This window comes from Caenorhabditis elegans, chromosome II (assembly GCF_000002985.6).
Source record: "Caenorhabditis elegans chromosome II".
Lineage (NCBI taxonomy): Eukaryota > Metazoa > Nematoda > Chromadorea > Rhabditida > Rhabditidae > Caenorhabditis > Caenorhabditis elegans.
Window position 1 is genome coordinate 15,071,875 of NC_003280.10, and position 17,874 is coordinate 15,089,748.

General features: G+C 35.9%; 2 protein-coding genes and 2 non-coding genes across 4 annotated transcripts; 2 read left to right on the forward strand and 2 right to left on the reverse strand.

The window, feature by feature from the left end:
• The first annotated feature begins 5,393 nt into the window (after window positions 1-5,393).
• Y53F4B.19 (Major sperm protein) lies at window positions 5,394-7,601 on the forward strand. The gene is made up of 6 exons (NM_064703.6): window positions 5,394-5,590; window positions 5,643-5,810; window positions 5,857-5,943; window positions 6,391-6,468; window positions 6,520-6,675; window positions 7,232-7,601. The coding sequence occupies exons 1-6, from the start codon at window positions 5,399-5,401 to the stop codon at window positions 7,565-7,567; spliced, it is 1,017 nt and encodes a 338-aa protein (NP_497104.2). The 5' UTR covers window positions 5,394-5,398; the 3' UTR covers window positions 7,568-7,601.
• Window positions 7,602-12,595: 4,994 nt separating this feature from the next.
• Window positions 12,596-17,675, forward strand: Y53F4B.20 (Aminopeptidase). Its single transcript, NM_064704.6, has 12 exons — window positions 12,596-12,754; window positions 12,809-12,931; window positions 12,990-13,183; window positions 13,251-13,440; window positions 14,093-14,170; window positions 14,654-14,769; window positions 14,811-14,911; window positions 15,048-15,247; window positions 15,984-16,241; window positions 16,335-16,443; window positions 16,982-17,260; window positions 17,341-17,675. Exons 1-12 carry the CDS (start codon window positions 12,602-12,604, stop codon window positions 17,622-17,624), a joined length of 2,085 nt encoding a protein of 694 aa, NP_497105.3. The 5' UTR covers window positions 12,596-12,601; the 3' UTR covers window positions 17,625-17,675.
• Window positions 14,957-15,106, reverse strand: Y53F4B.60. Its single transcript, NR_051933.1, has one exon. It is a non-coding gene; the product is annotated as an Unclassified non-coding RNA Y53F4B.60 (non-coding RNA).
• Window positions 15,181-15,330, reverse strand: Y53F4B.61. The gene has a single exon (NR_051934.1). It is a non-coding gene; the product is annotated as an Unclassified non-coding RNA Y53F4B.61 (non-coding RNA).
• Window positions 17,676-17,874: the final 199 nt, after the last annotated feature.

Consider the following 17,874-nt stretch of genomic DNA (forward strand, 5'->3'; position numbering starts at 1 on the left):
GAAAGTTTTGCCGGGCATTTTGATTTCCGGCAAATTGTCGGTTCGCCGAGTTGCCGGAAATTTTGATTTCCTACAAATTGCCGATTTGCCGGAATTTTTCATTACCGGGAAATTGCCGATTTGCCGGAAATTTTCCTTACAGGAAAATTACCGATTTGCCGGAAATTTTGATTTCCGACAAATTGCTGATTTGCCGATTTGCCGGAATTTTTCATTACCGGGAAATTGCCGATTTGCCGGAAATTTTGATTTCCGACAAATTGCTGATTTGCTGATTTGCCGGAAATTTTGATATTCGCCAAATTGCCGGTTTGCCGATTTGCCGGAAATTTCGACTTCCGGCAAGTTGCCGGTTTGTCGATTTGTCGGAAATTTTCTGAAATTTCCTGAAAAAAAATTTGCAAAACCACAATTTCACGAGAATTTTCAGCAATTGCTGTTTTTCCGGCAAATTCGGCAAAATGGCAATTTACCGGATTTTTTCAATCTCGGCAATTTTCCGGCAATTTACCGATTTGGTGGACAAAAGCGTCTTTCGATATTTAGTTCTACGATGATTATACCTAGATTTGAAATTACTGTAGTCTTCAAAGGCGCACACCTTTTCGCAGCTCGCCAAAAATTTGTCGTGGTGAGACCGGTTACAGTAGCGCAAAATTAGCAACATTTAACGTCTGGGTAATAATGAAAATATAGAGAGCAAGGCAACGGTTAAATAATCGATATTGATAAAACAGTGGTTGAATTCTTAAAAGTTTGCCTAGAAAATTAAAGAAAGGAAAATGCAAAAAATGCAGTTTTTTCTAATTTTTCTGCCAAATTCGTCCTAGTAACAGTTTATAATTTGAATTTCGGTTTTTCGAAAAAGCAATAAAAATTCTTATACACGGCCTCCTCCTGGAGTGTTCATAATTATTAGAGCGCGCTCGCGCGGCACCTCACGAACTCCAGAGTTCGCGGGAATTCGTTCAGCGGGGACAACAGTTTTTTGCTAGTTTTGGCTTCTATAGGAAATATTTGTGATCTTTTGTTCTATAATATTGTTGAGAAGCATCATCCGAATTGAAAATGTGTAAAATTATGAAATTTGGCCGAAAACTGAAAGTTTTACAGAAGGAAGCCACTGCAGTTTTTAAAAAAATGTATCAGGATCGCCAGTTTTGCGATTTATGCGTCGTAAAATATGTCATTTTGTAGAGAATTAAAAGTTTCATACAAATTTTCGTTTGAAATTTTAATTATTTAATTTCTAATAAAAAAATATTCAAAAAATCAACAATTTTACGTTAAAATCTTGTTTCTTCAATTTTTAAGTTTTTAATAAAAACAATTTTAAAATTTCGAACGAAAATTCTTATGAAACTTTTAATTCTCTACAAAATGACATATTTTACGACGCATAAGTCGCAAAACTGGCGATCTTGATACCTTTTTTTTTAAACTGCAGTGGCTTCCTTCTGTAAAACTTTGAGTTTTCGGCCTAATTTCATAATTTTACACATTTTCAATTCGGATGATGCTTCTCAAGAATATTAAAAATCAAAAAATCAAAAATATTTCCTATAGAAGCCAAAAATAGCAAAAAACTGATGTCACCGCAAAACGAATTCCCGCAAATTCTCGAGTTCGTGAGGTGCCGCGCGAGCGCGCTCTAATAATTATGAACACTCCAGGAGGCCGTGTTATAGCCGATTTTGTCGAGTTATAGAGCAGAACTGATGTATTCTGATAAACTGTAAAATATATACGAATGTACTATGAATTAAAGGTGGTGTAGTCGAAATTGTTTAATTGCTTTATTAGACTCAAAATTGTCTGAAAACACCAAATTTCATAATAAAACTTCTGGAAAACTTGTCAAAAAAATTATGACGGCTCAATAATGACCTGAAATTAATTAAAATTTGAAATTTGACTTGTCAGCGGCTGGAAACGAATTTTTTTTGAAATCACCGTCTAATTCTGGATATACAAGTTAATTATTTCGCGTTTTCAACTTGATTTATGTACATTTAAGGTCGATGGTTCACCAGATTTCCAGATTTGGCAAAATTTGGTAACTTCTGGTGGTCCATAAACCTTAAATATACCTAAATCGAATTTAAAACGCAAGAAAGTTAACTGGTATACCCAAAATTAGACGGTGATTTCAAAAAAGTTAGTTTCCAGCTGACAGCGCTGACAAGTTAAATTTCAAATTTCAACTAATTTTACGTCACTTTTTGAACTGCCATTACTTTTTTGAGAAGTTTTTAAGAAGTTTCATTATGAAATTCGATGCTTTCAGACAATTTCGAGTCTAATGAAGTAATAGAAAATTACGACTACGCCACCTTTAAAGGGGGAGTAGAGTTTGTGGGTATTTTGCTTAAATAGACTAAAACTGGACCAAAACCACCGAATTTCATAATGAGACTTCACAAAAAATTTCCAAAACTTTTTTATGGCGGGTCAAAATTTCGAAAAAAAAGAGCCAAATTTTGCTAAAATCTGAAATTTCGCACACTTTTCTTTGCCACAGCCGCTGGATTTCAGTTTTTCTAAAATTATCACCCTTTAATCCTTATTTTGGTAATTTATCTCGCTGAAATTCGTTGATTGAGACAACTTTTACGCCAATAGGCATCCAAAAATGATCAAAATTGGATGCCTATCGGCTTAAAAGTTGTCTTAATCAACGAATTTCCGCGAGATAAATTACCAAAATAAGGATTAAAAGGTGATAATTTCAGAAAAAAACTGAAATCCAGCGGCTGTGGCAAAGAAAAGTGTGCGAAATTTCAGATTTTAGCAAAATTTGGCTCTTTTTTTCGAAATTTTGACCCGCCATAAAAAATTTTTGCAAATTTTTTGTGAAGTATCATTATGAAATTCGGTGGTTTTGGTCCAGTTTCAGTTTATTTAGGCAAAATACCCACAAACTCTACTCCCCCTTTAAGTGTTCTACATAAAAACCTATTCAGTAGAAATAATGTTTCAGAGAAAGAGCAAACAAACAAGTTGGAGTGAAGTCTGAGAGACACCCTGATTGATAAGAAAGTTGGGGTAGAGTGTAGTGTTAGTTGGAGGCGCGGCAGAAAAAACAACACAACTATTGGCGGAAAAGTTCAGCGGGAGATCATAATACACAGTTGCGATACACTGTGTTGTGTGTGTGTGTGTGTGTGATGGGACAATGTTCACTTTTTATTACGGAAACACAATATTCTGAGAATGCGTATTACACAAAACATTTGACGCGCAAAATATCTCGTAGCGAAAAATGTCGATTTACGGGATCGAGTTTAAAAAAATTTAAAAATTTTTTCATCTAATATTTTATCGATTATAAACGGTTTTCGTAAATCGACACCAGTTCTACAGTACTTATTTAAAGAGTTACTGTAGTTTTCGCTTCGAGATATTTTGCGCGTCAAATATGTTGCTTAATACGCATTTTCAGAGTTTAGTGGTCCCGTAGTACGATAGGGCCAATTTTTAGATAATTTTTAGATTGGATACCTAATAAGTGGAAATGTTTGTTTCCAATTTTAGAACATCACTAAAAGGTAAATTTGAAAAATCAGATTTTTTCAAATCTTTTTATTTAATTTGCAAATAAAAATTAAAAGCTGGTGTAGTCGAAACTTTTTATTACTTTATTAGACTATCTAAAAACACCAAATTTCATAATGAAATTTCTTGAAAACTTCTCAAAAATAAGTTATGGCGGCTTAAAAAATGACCCAAAATCAGATATAATTTGAAATTTAACTTGTCAGCGGCTGGAAACTAACTTTTTTGAAATCACCGTCTAATTTTGGGTATACAAGTTAATTATCGTGCGCGTTTTCAACTTTATTTAGGTACATTTAAGGCAATTTTGCCAAAACCTTAAATGTACCTAAATCAAGTTGAAAACGCGAAATAATTAACTTGTATATCCAGAATTAGACGGTGATTTCAAAAAAGATTAGTTTCCAGCCGCTGACAAGTCAAATTTCAAATTTTAATTAATTTCAGGTAATTTTTGAGCCGCCATAACTTTTTTTTTCAAAATTTCAAGAAATTTCATTATAAAATTCGGTTTTTTCAAACAATTTCGAGTCTAATAAAGCAATAAAAATTTCTTTGCCTTAAAAATTTTGAAAAAATATCTATTTTCGAACTAAGGAGCTTCAAAAGTCATTTATTTAAAGGATTCCCCTGAATTTTTCACATTTTTATAATAAAAATTGACCAATTTTCAAGAAAGTTCACAGGAAAATGCAAAATTTCCAAAGACCTTATCAAAATTTCTTTAAATACTCTCTAAAACGAATTACGAACACGTTATATTGTGTGTGTGTTGTGCCGCAAAATTCGAGTTCAGAAATCAAGTTTCGCCCGGGAAAGTGGAACGGAGAAGGGTCTCAGCACGATCAATAGCTAAAAACTGAAAAAAAAGAGCCAAAAGCACTGAAATTTCGAGATCGAAAAGCTGGTTGCTATGGGAAACCCGCTGAAAATGTGATTTTCGCCGAGAAAACACAACTCGTGCGTGAAAAATTGAAAGATCTCGGTGATTTTTGAGGTTTAGAGGCTGAAAATCTATGACAAGGGCGGTTATTAGTGAGTTTTTCGGAGGAAAATATGGGTTTTAGGCTGGAAATAGAGGTTTGCGCGGTTAAAAAGTGAAGTTTTAAGTGCTGAAATTGGGGGTTTTCTCAATTTTTTCTGTAGAATAACGTAATTTCAACCCTAATTTTGCGTTAAAATATCAATTCGAAGCTGGAAAATAGGGTTTCAAGTGGAAATCGAAGGTCAGAAATTAAAATAGCATAAATTCCATGGTTTTAATGCGAAAATTGAATTTTCTGATGGGGTTTTTTAATATTTTAACTAGCAAAATAGACTTCCAGGTGGAAATTAATGTTAGAATCGTACAATTTGAGATTTTTTCTCTTGAATTTTAATTTTTTCACTGCAAAATTACTTTTTTTAGACGATTTTTTGAATTTTCAACTGAAATAATAAAAAATTCACAATTATACTTAAATTTAACTGAAGAAAAGCAAAAAAAAAGCGAGAAAAACAAGAAAAATACAGGAAAAAAAACCGATAATTCTCTGCGTCTCCACTCTCTCATCCGCACTGGAGCGCGATTGCTCTCCATTATTACTGTAGCTTGTTAAGTTTTGAGGTCTGGTGATTTATTTGGAATGAGATAAAATTTCAGAAAACAGTTTAAAATGACGATAAAAGTAGTGAAAACCGGTTTCAATTACCAGAAAAATTTGAAGTATATTTACATCTCAATGATTAATTTGGTCACACATCATCAATAACAAAGTTTTTCAACGTGAACTGACGAAAATTGAATTTATTTTAGAAAAAGAAGAGGCAATCAATAAATAAATCGATTATTTCTCAACAAACGATGTCCGTCGTCTCCGAACGCGATGTGGACGAATACTCGAAACAAAAACCTGAAACTTATGTGCTCCAAGTCTCAGAAAGAGAACGAAAGGAGAAGTACGAGCGGAAAAATCCGCCGATTCCACTGGACAACGAGTACAATTATCAAGACGTCACACCGTCACCCTTCCCGTTTCATATCGATGCTCCGTCGGTGAGGATTTTCCAAGCTTCAGCCATTTTCAGCAATGTTCTTGAACTTCCAGCTAGTATTTATGGGCCGTCTTGGCGAAGAGCCCATCTCTGCTCACTTCACACTTACCAATCGTACGTGCAAGCCATTCTGGTTCAAAATCAAGGTCTCGAGCCGCGAACTTTTCAAAGTTCGCCCAACAAACGGAAAATTGGAGAATAGTGAAAGAGTCGTCATTAGAGTGAGCATTTTGTGCATAAAAATTGAAGGAAAAATCAATATTTCAGGTGATTTTTTACCCGAATGTCAGAGTTCCGAAGCCATTCTGCGAGTACTTGCACGTTTATGCGTTGTTTGCCGGGTTGGGAGATCGGGTAAGGTCTAGCTTGGCTGCAAAATGTAGAAATTTAAATTTGCTACATTTTATTAGTTGAAAACATTTTTGTAGCTAAACGGAGAAAAAAGTTACAACCTGGTACTTTTCAAATTTTAGTTGAACCAGTTATATGTCGGCCGCTATAGCCTTATCTTAATTAGAAATAGCAAAAAATTGACAACTAATAAAATTTAGAAAATTTAATTCGCTATATTTTGTTAGTTGGCAACTTTTTGATAGCTCTTGCCAATTTAAATATTTCGAATTATACAAAAAAAAAATTTAATCTTAAAACTTTGAACCATTGTATCTCTAAAACTATTGCACCTACAAAATAAATGCCAACTAACAAAATGTGCAAAATTTTATGCTCTACATTTTGTCATTCACAATTTTCAAGATAACTTTACTTCCCACAAAGGTATGTCCCTTTAAACATTTCCAGACAGCCTATGAAGCGTTCAACAGATTGGATCGTCAACGTACATTGCCTCCGAAGCGACTTTTTACGGAATTTGTTTGGGTAAGCTTAATCGAAATTTCTCAAATAATTGATATAGTTATTAAATTTTAGCATCCAAATATTGGAATGACTCAAGCCTACGAAAATGGAAAACTGATGGAAATGATGCGTGCAAAGCAGAAACTTCTCGACTATAGAAAGGACGAAAATGATAAAATTAAAACTTTTCAAGTGGATTTCAATAATGTCATTTTTGATCATCGGAATGTGAGCTTTATCTAACTAAATGGGTTAAAATTTTACAGCGGCCGACAAATCCCGGGTAGTGTTTATCCAAAAATTAGGAAAATTGGCCTGTGAGACGTCGGTCGCTATACTTTTTTTTGGGATAACAGCTATCAAAAAATTATCAACTAACAAAATGTAAAAATTAAAATTTCCCATATTTTATTAGTTTACAACTTTTTTCTAACTGTATAGGAGAAAATGTTACAGTGGCTGACATCTGACGAGTTCCAGAATTTAGGGAAGCCCGTGAGACGTCGGCCGCTACATCTAATTTTATATTGGAGAGAACAGAAAGTTGATAAACTTTTTGCTAAACTTTTTAATACATTACTTACAATTAGTAGTATCTAAACATATAAAAAAAGTTATAGCCGCCGACATCTTACTGGTTTTTTTGCAAACTTTCGAGAAAATGAGCCCATATTATGTCGACTGCTACAGCTGGCGAGAAGCTATCCAGATTTTTTCTAGGCGGTAAATACAGCAGCCGACATCTCACGGGTTTTCCAGGATAAAAACCGATTCAAATTTTCAGCGCGTCCTGGATAGAATGCTCAAAGCAAACGTTGTTGAAAAGGAGAAATTGTTATACATGCCAACTCCAAATCTCAACCTCTACATGCAGAACCTTCGAAATCAGAAAAATCGCTCGAAACTTGCAGTTTTGCTCGAAAGACGTGGGGATGCGTTTAAGGGTGTTCAGAATTTGTACGCAGAAGAGGTACTGGCGAAAAGGACCGGAGATAAAATGTTTGAAAAATATAAGAAAAAGAAGGGAACGAAAGGATATCAGAGTTTGGATGCGAAGCTTTACAGACCGGTTAAGGTGGTCAGAAACACGAAGAATAAGAAGAAGAAGGGGAAGAAATAATGTTGTGTCTGGAAAATAAACATTTTTTTACGTGGAACGTTTCATGCTTGAATCTATATACTTTTCAGGTGGATTATTGAATTATGACTGGGTAAAAACTTGGGTTTTAATTTTTTCCTGTTTCATTCTGTTTAAATTAATTTTTTAAATGTTAAACGATACCTGAAATATTTTGATTTGAAATATTGTGCAATAGATTTCATAAAATGTTCTTACATGAAGTGTTGGTAATATTGTTGGTAATAATAATATTGTTTATTCTATTTTTCCGGTAATTGCCGGTTTGCCGATTTGCCGGAAATTTGCAATTCCGCCATTTTGCCTATTTGCCGGAAATTTTCAATTTCGGCAAATTGCCGATTTGCCGATTCGCCGGAAATTTTTAGATGAATATGATAAAACTGTGCCTTTTTAAAAATTTGTTTTCCGTTTTTTTAAAGATATTTTCAAAGAATTTGCCAACTTTTCAAAATAGATGTTGGAACATTCATAGAATGCGTATAATTCTGCCAATTCAAATTGAAATTCTGAAATTTCCAACAAAAAAAAAAATACAAAACCACAATTTGCCGAAAATTTTCGGCCATTGCCGTTTTTCCGGCAAATTCGGCAAATCGACAATTTTAGGCTTTGCCGATTTGCCGGAAATTTTCAATTCCGGCAATTTGCCGATTTGCCGGAAATTTTCAATTCCGGCAATTTGCCGATTTGCCGGAAATTTTTAATTCTGGCAATTTTGTCGTATGTCCATCTCTTCTATTTATACAATTTTTATTAGGGATTTAAATTCCTTCAATAGCTTGCATATCAGGAGGGGTGGGCGGCGAACGATTTTTCCGGCAAATCGACAAATTGCCGGAATTGAACATTTCCGGCAAATCGGCAAACCGGCAAACTGCCTGAATTGAGGCTTCCGGCAAATCGGCAAACCGGCATATTACTGATTTGCCGAACGATCTTTTTTTTATTGCATATACTAGACCTCCATTGTACTTTTACTTTTTATTTAAAATGCACATGGCGAAAATAGTAAATTTTCCACAAGCAACTGTGCGCCTTTAAAACCATACCACCCCCAACATGGTTGTGAAACTAAAGACTGTTGTGAGAGGAGTGTCCTTCACACAAACTATATCAAATTTCGGTCCCAAAATCTGAACTATTTGCTCTTGGTAGTTGCTCTTTTACCTCCCCATTTGAAACAAAAGCCCCCTACCTTCCTTCACAACTGACCGCGCATCCCCAGCCCGAACCAATTAAGTTCATTCTCACATTTCCTACCTCCTAATACGCTCTAATCCGATTAGAAGCCCTTAAATGGAGCCCTCCCCAATCTTTTGCTCATACATCGTCAGCAGCAAGTAGTAGGGGGGGGGGGGGGGGGGGGTCAGAGGAGGCGTCTCTTTTCTCACTGGTGTTGGTAAATAATAGAGTATTGCGGGGCAGAGCCGACGACACTGTGAATACGGTTTTCCAAGTTTTCTATTTGTTTTTGTTTACATTTTACTTTTTTTTTGAATCAATTTTTTATTTTTAAAACTACGTTTTTCTCATGGTGGTGAACCTCCAATTTTGAAATCTCTGCAAAAAAGTTTGTTGAGCTAATTTCAAATATTGTTACAGGAAATTAAAAGCGGGGGGATTTTGTCTAAATACACTTATAATGATTCAAAATTACCGAATATCATAATAAAAACATTCCAAGAAATTTCAGATTTTTCCGAATTTCCAGCCAAATTTTTGGCTCATTGCCAAAATTTTGAAAAATATGAGTTTTTGAGGAAATCCGACCCCTATGCTGCTACGAATAACTAGAGCAAAATTACAGTATAAAAACAGTCGAAAAACATTTTTTGAAAAGTTTTATTACGATATTCGGTTATTTTGGCAACATAGGAGTACTTTTTAACGCTTTCCCCACTGGCGCTACTCCACTTCTCCACCTTTACAGTTATATCATACTAGGTTTTTTTGTATTATACCGTATAACAAATCGCAAGTTGTTCCCTTATTACAGAATATTTTGCCCATTTTTCTAATTTGTTTCTGAATTTTCATGTAATTTCGTTATTGAAAAGAGCTAAAAATTGTGATAACAATTAAATTTTATTTATACGGCGCTGGCCTGAAACCAGGTAGTACATTACAGGGATGGGCCGCAAACGATTTTTCCGGCAAGTTGGTAAGTTGCCAAAATTGAAATTTCCGGCATATCCGGCAAATTGCCGATTTGCCGAGTTCGCCGGAAAAACAGCAAATGCAGAAAATTCTCGGCAAACTGCGATTTTTTTTGAAAATTCAGAATTTTAATTTTAATCGGCACAATTGTACACAAGATTTAAAAAAAAAGCAAATTCTATGAAAATGTTGTATAGGATTAAATAGCATGATTTATTCGTACAAAAGTAAATACGCACAACAATTAAAACTAGATTTTTAAAAAATTTTGAAAAGTACACAAAAATTGATCTCCAAGTAAATAGTCAAATAGGTTATAATATTTTAACATTTCTTGCGAATTATGATAACTTGCATACCTTCTGCTGGATTTCGATTGAATATCAAGTTTAATTAGACAACATCCCCATTTGTAGAGTATTTTGGTGGTTGCCTAAATTAAAATTTGAATAACAAAAAAGTTCACGAAAACTATACCCATTTTTGGACTCTTCCTTCTTTTCTAATTTATTTTTTGCATCCTTGACTCCCGCGCAACAGAGGGCAATCATAAGTATTAGGTCTCCAAATAAGTTCCGGGTCAAAAAGCATAACTTTGTTCGCTGCGTATCGATTATTATGAAACTGTGGGAATTTACGTTATCAACCATGATCTTTCAATTTAGTGCGTCACACTGAAATAATAACAGAAAACATAGCTTTTTTGAAATATTTTTGAGTTTTTGGAGTATTTCTCGAGATCCAAATGTTAAACTTAAATGTTTTGTACATGTAAAAATAGTTTGCACATGGTTACATCATTTTTGTATAAAAATTCAAGAATTTTCGACAAAAATTTTTTTGTAGATTTTTTGACGAGCGACAAAAAAATTTTTTTTGGACGGATTTTTTTTCAAACTTTTCTTGTTTTCTTACATTGTGTACTAAATTAAGCAATATCCGCACACAAACCTCAGTTGAAACCTGAAAAGAAGCGAGATCTGAAAAATGCCTGAAAAAATTGGCTCCGAGTACGGGCACTTCGGACGGCCAAAAAATTTTGTGATTATTGTCAAATGAAAGACCATAGTTGATAATATAAATTCCTAAAGTTTCATAAAAATTGATACGCAGCGAACAAAGTTATGATTTTTGACCCGGAACTTATTTGGAGACCTAATATTATGAATAAAAGTCCAAGAAACTCGAGAAAGTTGAAATTAACTTGATAAATATGGTATTGGACGACAGTTCTCAATGTATGGTTCATCGTACCTGCGTGTGTGAAAGAAAGCCAGCAGTATGATCTAATATCTAATATGCATATTGAAAAGCTTCGTAATATATTAAAAGCGGCTTTCTCCCGTTGAAAACAGCCCACAGTCGCCGTTGAATTTTGGCAACTTGACGGGAAGGCAAATCTTGGTGTTGTCAGATGAAAAATATTCTCTTACAATTAGATTTATTTATAATGAGTCATCAAAAAAGAGTAGCAAATCAAAATACATTTTTTCACCAGAAATTACGGAGGTTTCGCCCAGACAAGAGTGTAACTTGAATTGGTAACTACCAAAAACTTAACTCCTACTTACTAAAATTTTAAATTGTAACGCTGAAATCTGGGCTCGAAAAAAAATTATCAAAACGCTGTTTTTTGTTTGGATTTTCGAATCTTTTTAGGGTACAATTTATACTAACCAACATACCCTAAAATTAAAATGAAACTCTTTAAACAAAGTTTTGATAAATTTACAAATTTTCCAAAAATGTGTAATTTGTTTTCAAAGCATATTGAGCATTGCTGCATATTTTAAAATATTTAAATACAAACAATATGAACCTAGTTAAATTTGACCGGCAGGCTTCAGGCAGGCGGCAAGCCCTTAAACCGCGCCTGCCTACCATGAAAGCCTTTGATAGTTGCCAAAACTTCGGCTTTAAAACTTTCCGAAAAATTCGCTAACAGCCCTGTGAACTCCGAGAGGCAGGCTGAGGATGCCTTAAGGTCAGGCAGGCAGGCAGGCCTACATGAAAACTATATTCATTTTGGTTTTCCTTGTACGTTCTTTTCATGGTTTATTAAAAATTTATTAAAAATTTGTTGAAAAAAAAGAAAGCAAGAAAAGAAAGCAGAGAAAAAACAATTTCAGCCAGTTGAAAAACTATTTATTTTTAAGTTTTGAAAAAAAAGAGCGGGAATTCAGAGAACTTATTCAGAGAATTTATATCTCTAAAAATAACAGAATTTCAAAATTTTTGAGAGTTTTCCGAAAAAAATTGTATAAAGATACTCCTGTAGAAATCCTACAGTACTCCTACAGTACTACAGTTGTCCTATAGTAATCCATACCAAGGGGGGGGGGGCGGCAAATAATTTTTTTGACAAATTGGCAAATTGCCGGAATTAAAATTTCCAAAACAAATCACTCTAAAAATTTCCGGAAAATCGATATCCAGCAAACCGGCAAATTGACATTTTGCCAAAAATGAAAAATCTTCGGCAAATCTGCAAACCGGCAAGCCGGCAAATTGAAGATTTGCCGAAAATTTCCGGAAAATTGTGGTTTTGCACATTTTTTTCCGTTTTGAAAAAAAATCCCTCCTGTTATACAGTACTTCTGCATTTATCCTTCAATATTCCTACAGAACTTCTACAGTACTCTTACAGTAGTCCTACAAAAATCCAACATTAATCCTACAGTAATCCTACAGTAATCCTACATTACTCCTATTGTGCTCTTACAGTAATTTTACAGACCGTACTCACACATTATGTTTACAGTACGTCGACACTATTCCCATCCCCGCAACCATCTTTTATCGATTTTCCAAAAACAAAACTTATCATTAATCCAAAAACTAAAGTTTTCCAGCCGAATGATTCCTTGGCTACTGCTGTACTTATTTGGCATAGTCACATCAGATCTCCACCAGCTTCTCTCAACACGTCCACTGTACAGCGATGATCGACTTCCGCCGATCTTAAAGCCCTTATCATATGATCTTCAGCTACAGCTACCACTTTCAGAGGTTAGAAATTGAAATTTTAATTTATGTCAAAGCTAGAAATCTCAACTTTTTCAGGTCTCCGATCCAGACGTGCCCCTATTCACCGGTCGATGTGTGATGCATTTCGAGATAAATCAGCAAATCGGTCCGGAATCCGCGTTTATCAGTGACTCCACTAGTAATCGGGCTAGGATAAAGGTTTTCCTCACAAATTTTTTGATTTTTATTAAAAATCTTATAAATCTTAAATTTCCAGTTCGATATAATAATGCTGGACCACTTTGAAAATGTGTCCCTCGTAATGAATGGTCACGAGCTAGAAATCTTTAATGTGCAATTGACAGATGACTCTATGGAGCTCTCAGTAGATCAGCCCGTCCTGTTTCCCGGCAGATATACACTGACCATTCATAGATACAAAGGCCTTATCGGAAGTGCTATCTACTACAGGTACCCCCCCCCCCCCCCCCCCCCCCTAGTGCCCTTACTTCCTATTCCAAATACTCGAAATTTACAGAGACGCCGGCGAGCATGCTGTGTTCGGATCCAACCTGTTCCCAAACAGAGCTCCTGCTGTATTCCCGTCATACCTGGCGAGCACCGAAAAAGTCACATTCTCCATAACTATGGTACACCCGGTTGGGACACTTGCTCTAACCTCCGGATCGAATGAAGGAGCACCGAGGAAGATTGATGAAAATTGGCAGGTAATTGGAGGGCAGGGCGGCAAATTTTTTTATCGTCAAATTAGGCAAACCGGCGACTTGCCGGTTTGCCGGAAATTTTCAATTCCGACAAATTGACTGTTTACCGATTTGCCGGAAATTTTCAATTCCGACAAACTGCCTGTTTGCCGATTTGCCGGAAATTTTCAATTCTAGCAAATTGCCGGTTTGCCAATTTGCTGGTTTGCCGCCTCGCCGGAAATTCTCAAGTCCGGCAATTTTCCAATTTTCTGGAAATTTTAATTCCGGCATTTTTCCAATTTTCTGGAAATTTCAATTCTGGCAATTTGCCGGTTTGTCGATTCGCCGGAAATTTCCAATTCTGGCAATTTTCTAATTTTCTGGAAATTTCAATTCCGGAAATTTTCCAATTTTCTGGAAATGTCAATTCTAGCAATTTTCTAATTTTCTGGAAACTTCTTTTCCGGCAAGTTGCCGGTTTGTCGCATTGCCGGAACTGTTCAATTCCAGCAAATTTCCGATTTTCTGCAAATTTCAATTCCGGCAGTTTGCCGATTTGCCAGAAACTTTCAAAATCGTGTGCCGCCCACGCCTGATTTGAAGGGTGACAAGAGGGCTGAAAATGGGCAAACGGGCAAAACTCGAAATTAAATTAAAAAAAGTTAATTTCCAGATGACGACATTCTCCACGACACCTTCCATCACACCATCAATGCTTTGCTTCCTGCTCCTCCCACATGAATACACTCATGTAAGGCTTGGTTTAGAAGATATGGAAAAGTTGCCAACTAACAAAATGTAGAAAATATTATGCTGATTATTTTGTCAGTTGACAAATTTTATGTAGCTTGCCCAAGAAAAAAGTTATAGCGGCGGACAGTTTAAAGGCTAACCTAGAAGAAAAGAACCAGGGAGATGTCGGCTGCCATAATTTTGTTGATAGTATCTACATAGCAATATTGTTACCTGGCAAATTAGAGAAAATGTCATAGCAATTATTTTTCTAGTTGGCAACTTTTTGATATCTACGCGGAGAATAAAGTTATAGCGCCCGACATATTAGTGGGTTGTCTTAAACTTCGAGGGCTATAACTTTTTTTTAAATAGTCTAACCGAGAAATTTTTAACTAACAAACTGTAGCTACTAAAATTTCCCACCTATTGTCAGTTGACAACTATTTGATATCACTTATTACCAAAAAGTTATGAGCATTTTCATTTAAAAAAAATTCAGATTGAATCAACCTACACTGGAGTCAACATTAGCGTGCATTATAACAGATTCAGAGTTCAAAAAGAGCAAACCAAACATTTATTACACACCGCCACACAAGTCCTGGCTCTGTTGAAGTAGGTGCTGGAAATTAAAAAAAAAAATTTCCCATTTTCAGAGACATATTTTCATCGCTAATTCCTGTTCCAAAAATCGATATAATCACCATGAACGAAGTGTCTTCTACAGCGTGTTTCGGCTCAATTGTGGTGTCTGAAGGTGAGTCTCTAGCAGCTGACAATTCACGGGACATTAAACCACAAATTTTGGCCCGTGCAGTGTCGGCCGCAGCTAGCCGGTCTAATACCCGCAAGATGTCGGCCGCATAAACCTGCTAGTTCTATTTAATTTTCAGTGCAATTCTTCTCGGCCGACTACGCAAATCAAGTGAAAATGCTTGCCACGTGGCTTGCCAAACAATGGATCGGTGGGTATGCTGCAATTTCAGAAGGATCTGAACTTTGTCTACAAGAGGATTTAGTAGCTTTCATCGCTGATAAAGTGATAAAAAGAATGACAAACGATGAGTTCACGAGGCTGGGGCACCTGGCAAAGGTGAGTTGAGATTAGCCGCCGACGTCCTGCGAGTTCAACTCGAATTTTCGGACCTGCGAGCTGTCGGCCGCTGTAACTTTTTTTTGGGAAGCTACAAAAAGTTTGCAGCTGACAGAATAATCTACATAAATTTCTCTATATTTTGTCAGCTACGAACGTTTTTGAAAACTCACGGAGAAAAAAGCTATGGCAACCGACATCTCGTGAGTTTAACTTGCAGTGTCGGGCCCGCGAGCTGTCGGCTGCTGTAACTTTTTTCTTGGTCGAGATAGAAAAAAGTTTTCAACTGATAGAATGATCTACATAAAAATTTCTATATTTTGTCAGTTGACAACGTTTTTGAAAATTCACGGAGAAAAAAGTTTTAGCACCGGACACCTTATGAGTTCCTCTCGCAGTGACGACCCCGCGAGCTGTCGGCTGCTGTAACTTTTTTCTTGGTCAAGCTACAAAAAAGTTCTCAACTAAAAGAATAATCTACATAAATTTTCCTATGTTTTGTCAATTACCAACGTTTTTGAAAATTCATGGAGAAAAAAGTTATGGCAACCGACATCTCGTGAGTTCCTCTCACAGAGTCGAACCCGCGAGCTGTCGGCTGCTGTAACTTTTTTCTTTGTCAAGCTACAAAAAAGTGTTCAACTGACAGAATCATCTATATAAAAATTTATATATTTTGTCAGTTGAAAATTTTTTAATACCTCTTCTCCCTGAAAAGTTACCCCACTTTTTCCAGATCTACCTCTCCGAAACCATCTTCACCGCAGGAGACACTCTGAAACTCGACGAGCACCCAAATGAATTTGAAATATTTGAAAAATGTGGTCTCAAAGGTGTAGCCATGCTAGAATCCATAGAATCTCTCATTGGGGAAAAATCCATGATCTCCAAGATCAACGAGATGATTTATAACTCGAAAAAGGGCTCGTACAGCTCCCGGACGTTATATGGTCTGTTGAATAGCACAGTGGATGAGGATATTTATGTTTCACAGGTAAAAATGTAAATTTTATATGAAAAATTGGAATTTTTCTCGAAATTTTGACCTAGAACGCTTAAAAATCAAGAAAAATCCGACAATTTTCAGCTTCTTCACTATTGGCACGAGCACGGAGGCCTACCATACATGAATGTGGACCGTTTGGCAAATTCCATAAAAATCACTCAAAATGGGTCGAATATGACCGTCAAAAATGGTAAGATGCTGTTATTATACATTCCGCAGGGATTTATAATTTTTGGGCGACTGTGGTAGAGCGAATTCGCATTTTTTTTTGAAGTTTTTGCATTTTCTAGCGGTTTTTTAGTTGCTTGCTAACAAAATAAAAGTAAAAAAAATTAAAAAATCGAGAAAAAAATTATTATACATTCCACATAATTATGTGCTAGTGCGGTGGACGAATTTGCTTTTTTTCAAGTTTTTGCATTTCCTAGCGGTTTTTATTGCTTGCTAACAAAATATAAATAAAACAAACTGAAAAAAATTGAAGACAAAATATTATTATACATTCCACAAAAGTTTGGACGAGTACGGTGGCGCGAAATTGCATTTCTGGGGGTTTTGCATTGTTTTAAGAGGTTTCGAGTTACTTTCTAACAGTTTACTCCAAAAAGAGATTCAGAAAAAAATATAGAAATAATGCTATTATACATTCCACAAAATTTTAGGCGAGTGAGGTGGAGCGCGCTTGCAATTGAGCCTCATTTTTCCATGAAAAAATCAATAATTTCCAGGTGCGGGAACCTGGGAACGCATGCCACTTTGGCCTCTCCCACTGAAGTTCACCGAATTCAAGCTGCCCATCCAAATAATGGTCAGCCACGGGATCCACCTCTCGCCAATTCGAGATGGCCTAATTTTTTCGAATTTGGGATTTACGAACTATTATCGTGTCAATTATGACATTGACACGTGGCGGGAGATCAAAACTGTGCTCACTGAAAATGCCACGTCATACACGCTACGAGAGCGGTTTCAGCTCGTTTCAGATTTTTGCTATTTTTATTCGATTAGTGAGTTTCTTTTTGAAAATTGGAACTTCCGAGTGTAATTTTTATCGAAAAATCCAATTTTCCCATCAATTTCCATTCAGAATCGCTGCCCGAGCCAGCAGCCTCAGTGCTCCGCAACGAATTCGTGCAGCTCGTCCGTCTCCGGCCGACGTCGTTCCCGATCTGCGATGCGGCGATCTTCCAGTGCGTGGTGACTCATGAGCACACGAAGCCACGACATCTTGACAAGAGCACGATGGTTCAGTTGAGGCGGAAGGTTTTCGACTCGTTCGCGAATTCTTCGGAAATGGAGTGCCGCGCCGGGCTCGCACATGATGCTCTTAATGATCTTTGCACAAAACTTTATGGTATCTCATGTTTGTGATTTTCTTGTTTTTTTGTGTGTTTTTTGTTTCATAAAGTACATTTTAAAATTTGAAAGCTTTAATTTCAAAGAAAAAGTTAAATATATTCAAACTCCCGCGCATTTGGTTCCTAGGCCACGCGGCCGTGTAGTCCTCCTGGACAATGTTGATTAAATGTTTTTTTCCAGATTTTCAGGTTTTAAATCAATTTAATATTTTTTTTTCTTGTGTTTTCCTATACTTTTTTGTCTTATTTTGCAAAATAAAATC

Coding starts and splice junctions, on each gene's coding strand:
- Y53F4B.19 (NM_064703.6), top strand. CDS start 5,399: ATGTCCGTCGTCTCCGAACGCGATGTGGACGAATACTCGAAACAAAAA. Junction 5,591..5,642: donor TTCATATCGATGCTCCGTCG/GTGAGGATTTTC, acceptor TTGAACTTCCAG/CTAGTATTTATGGGCCGTCT. Junction 6,469..6,519: donor TTTTTACGGAATTTGTTTGG/GTAAGCTTAATC, acceptor ATTAAATTTTAG/CATCCAAATATTGGAATGAC.
- Y53F4B.20 (NM_064704.6), top strand. CDS start 12,602: ATGATTCCTTGGCTACTGCTGTACTTATTTGGCATAGTCACATCAGAT. Junction 12,755..12,808: donor TACAGCTACCACTTTCAGAG/GTTAGAAATTGA, acceptor CAACTTTTTCAG/GTCTCCGATCCAGACGTGCC. Junction 17,261..17,340: donor TTGCTATTTTTATTCGATTA/GTGAGTTTCTTT, acceptor ATTTCCATTCAG/AATCGCTGCCCGAGCCAGCA.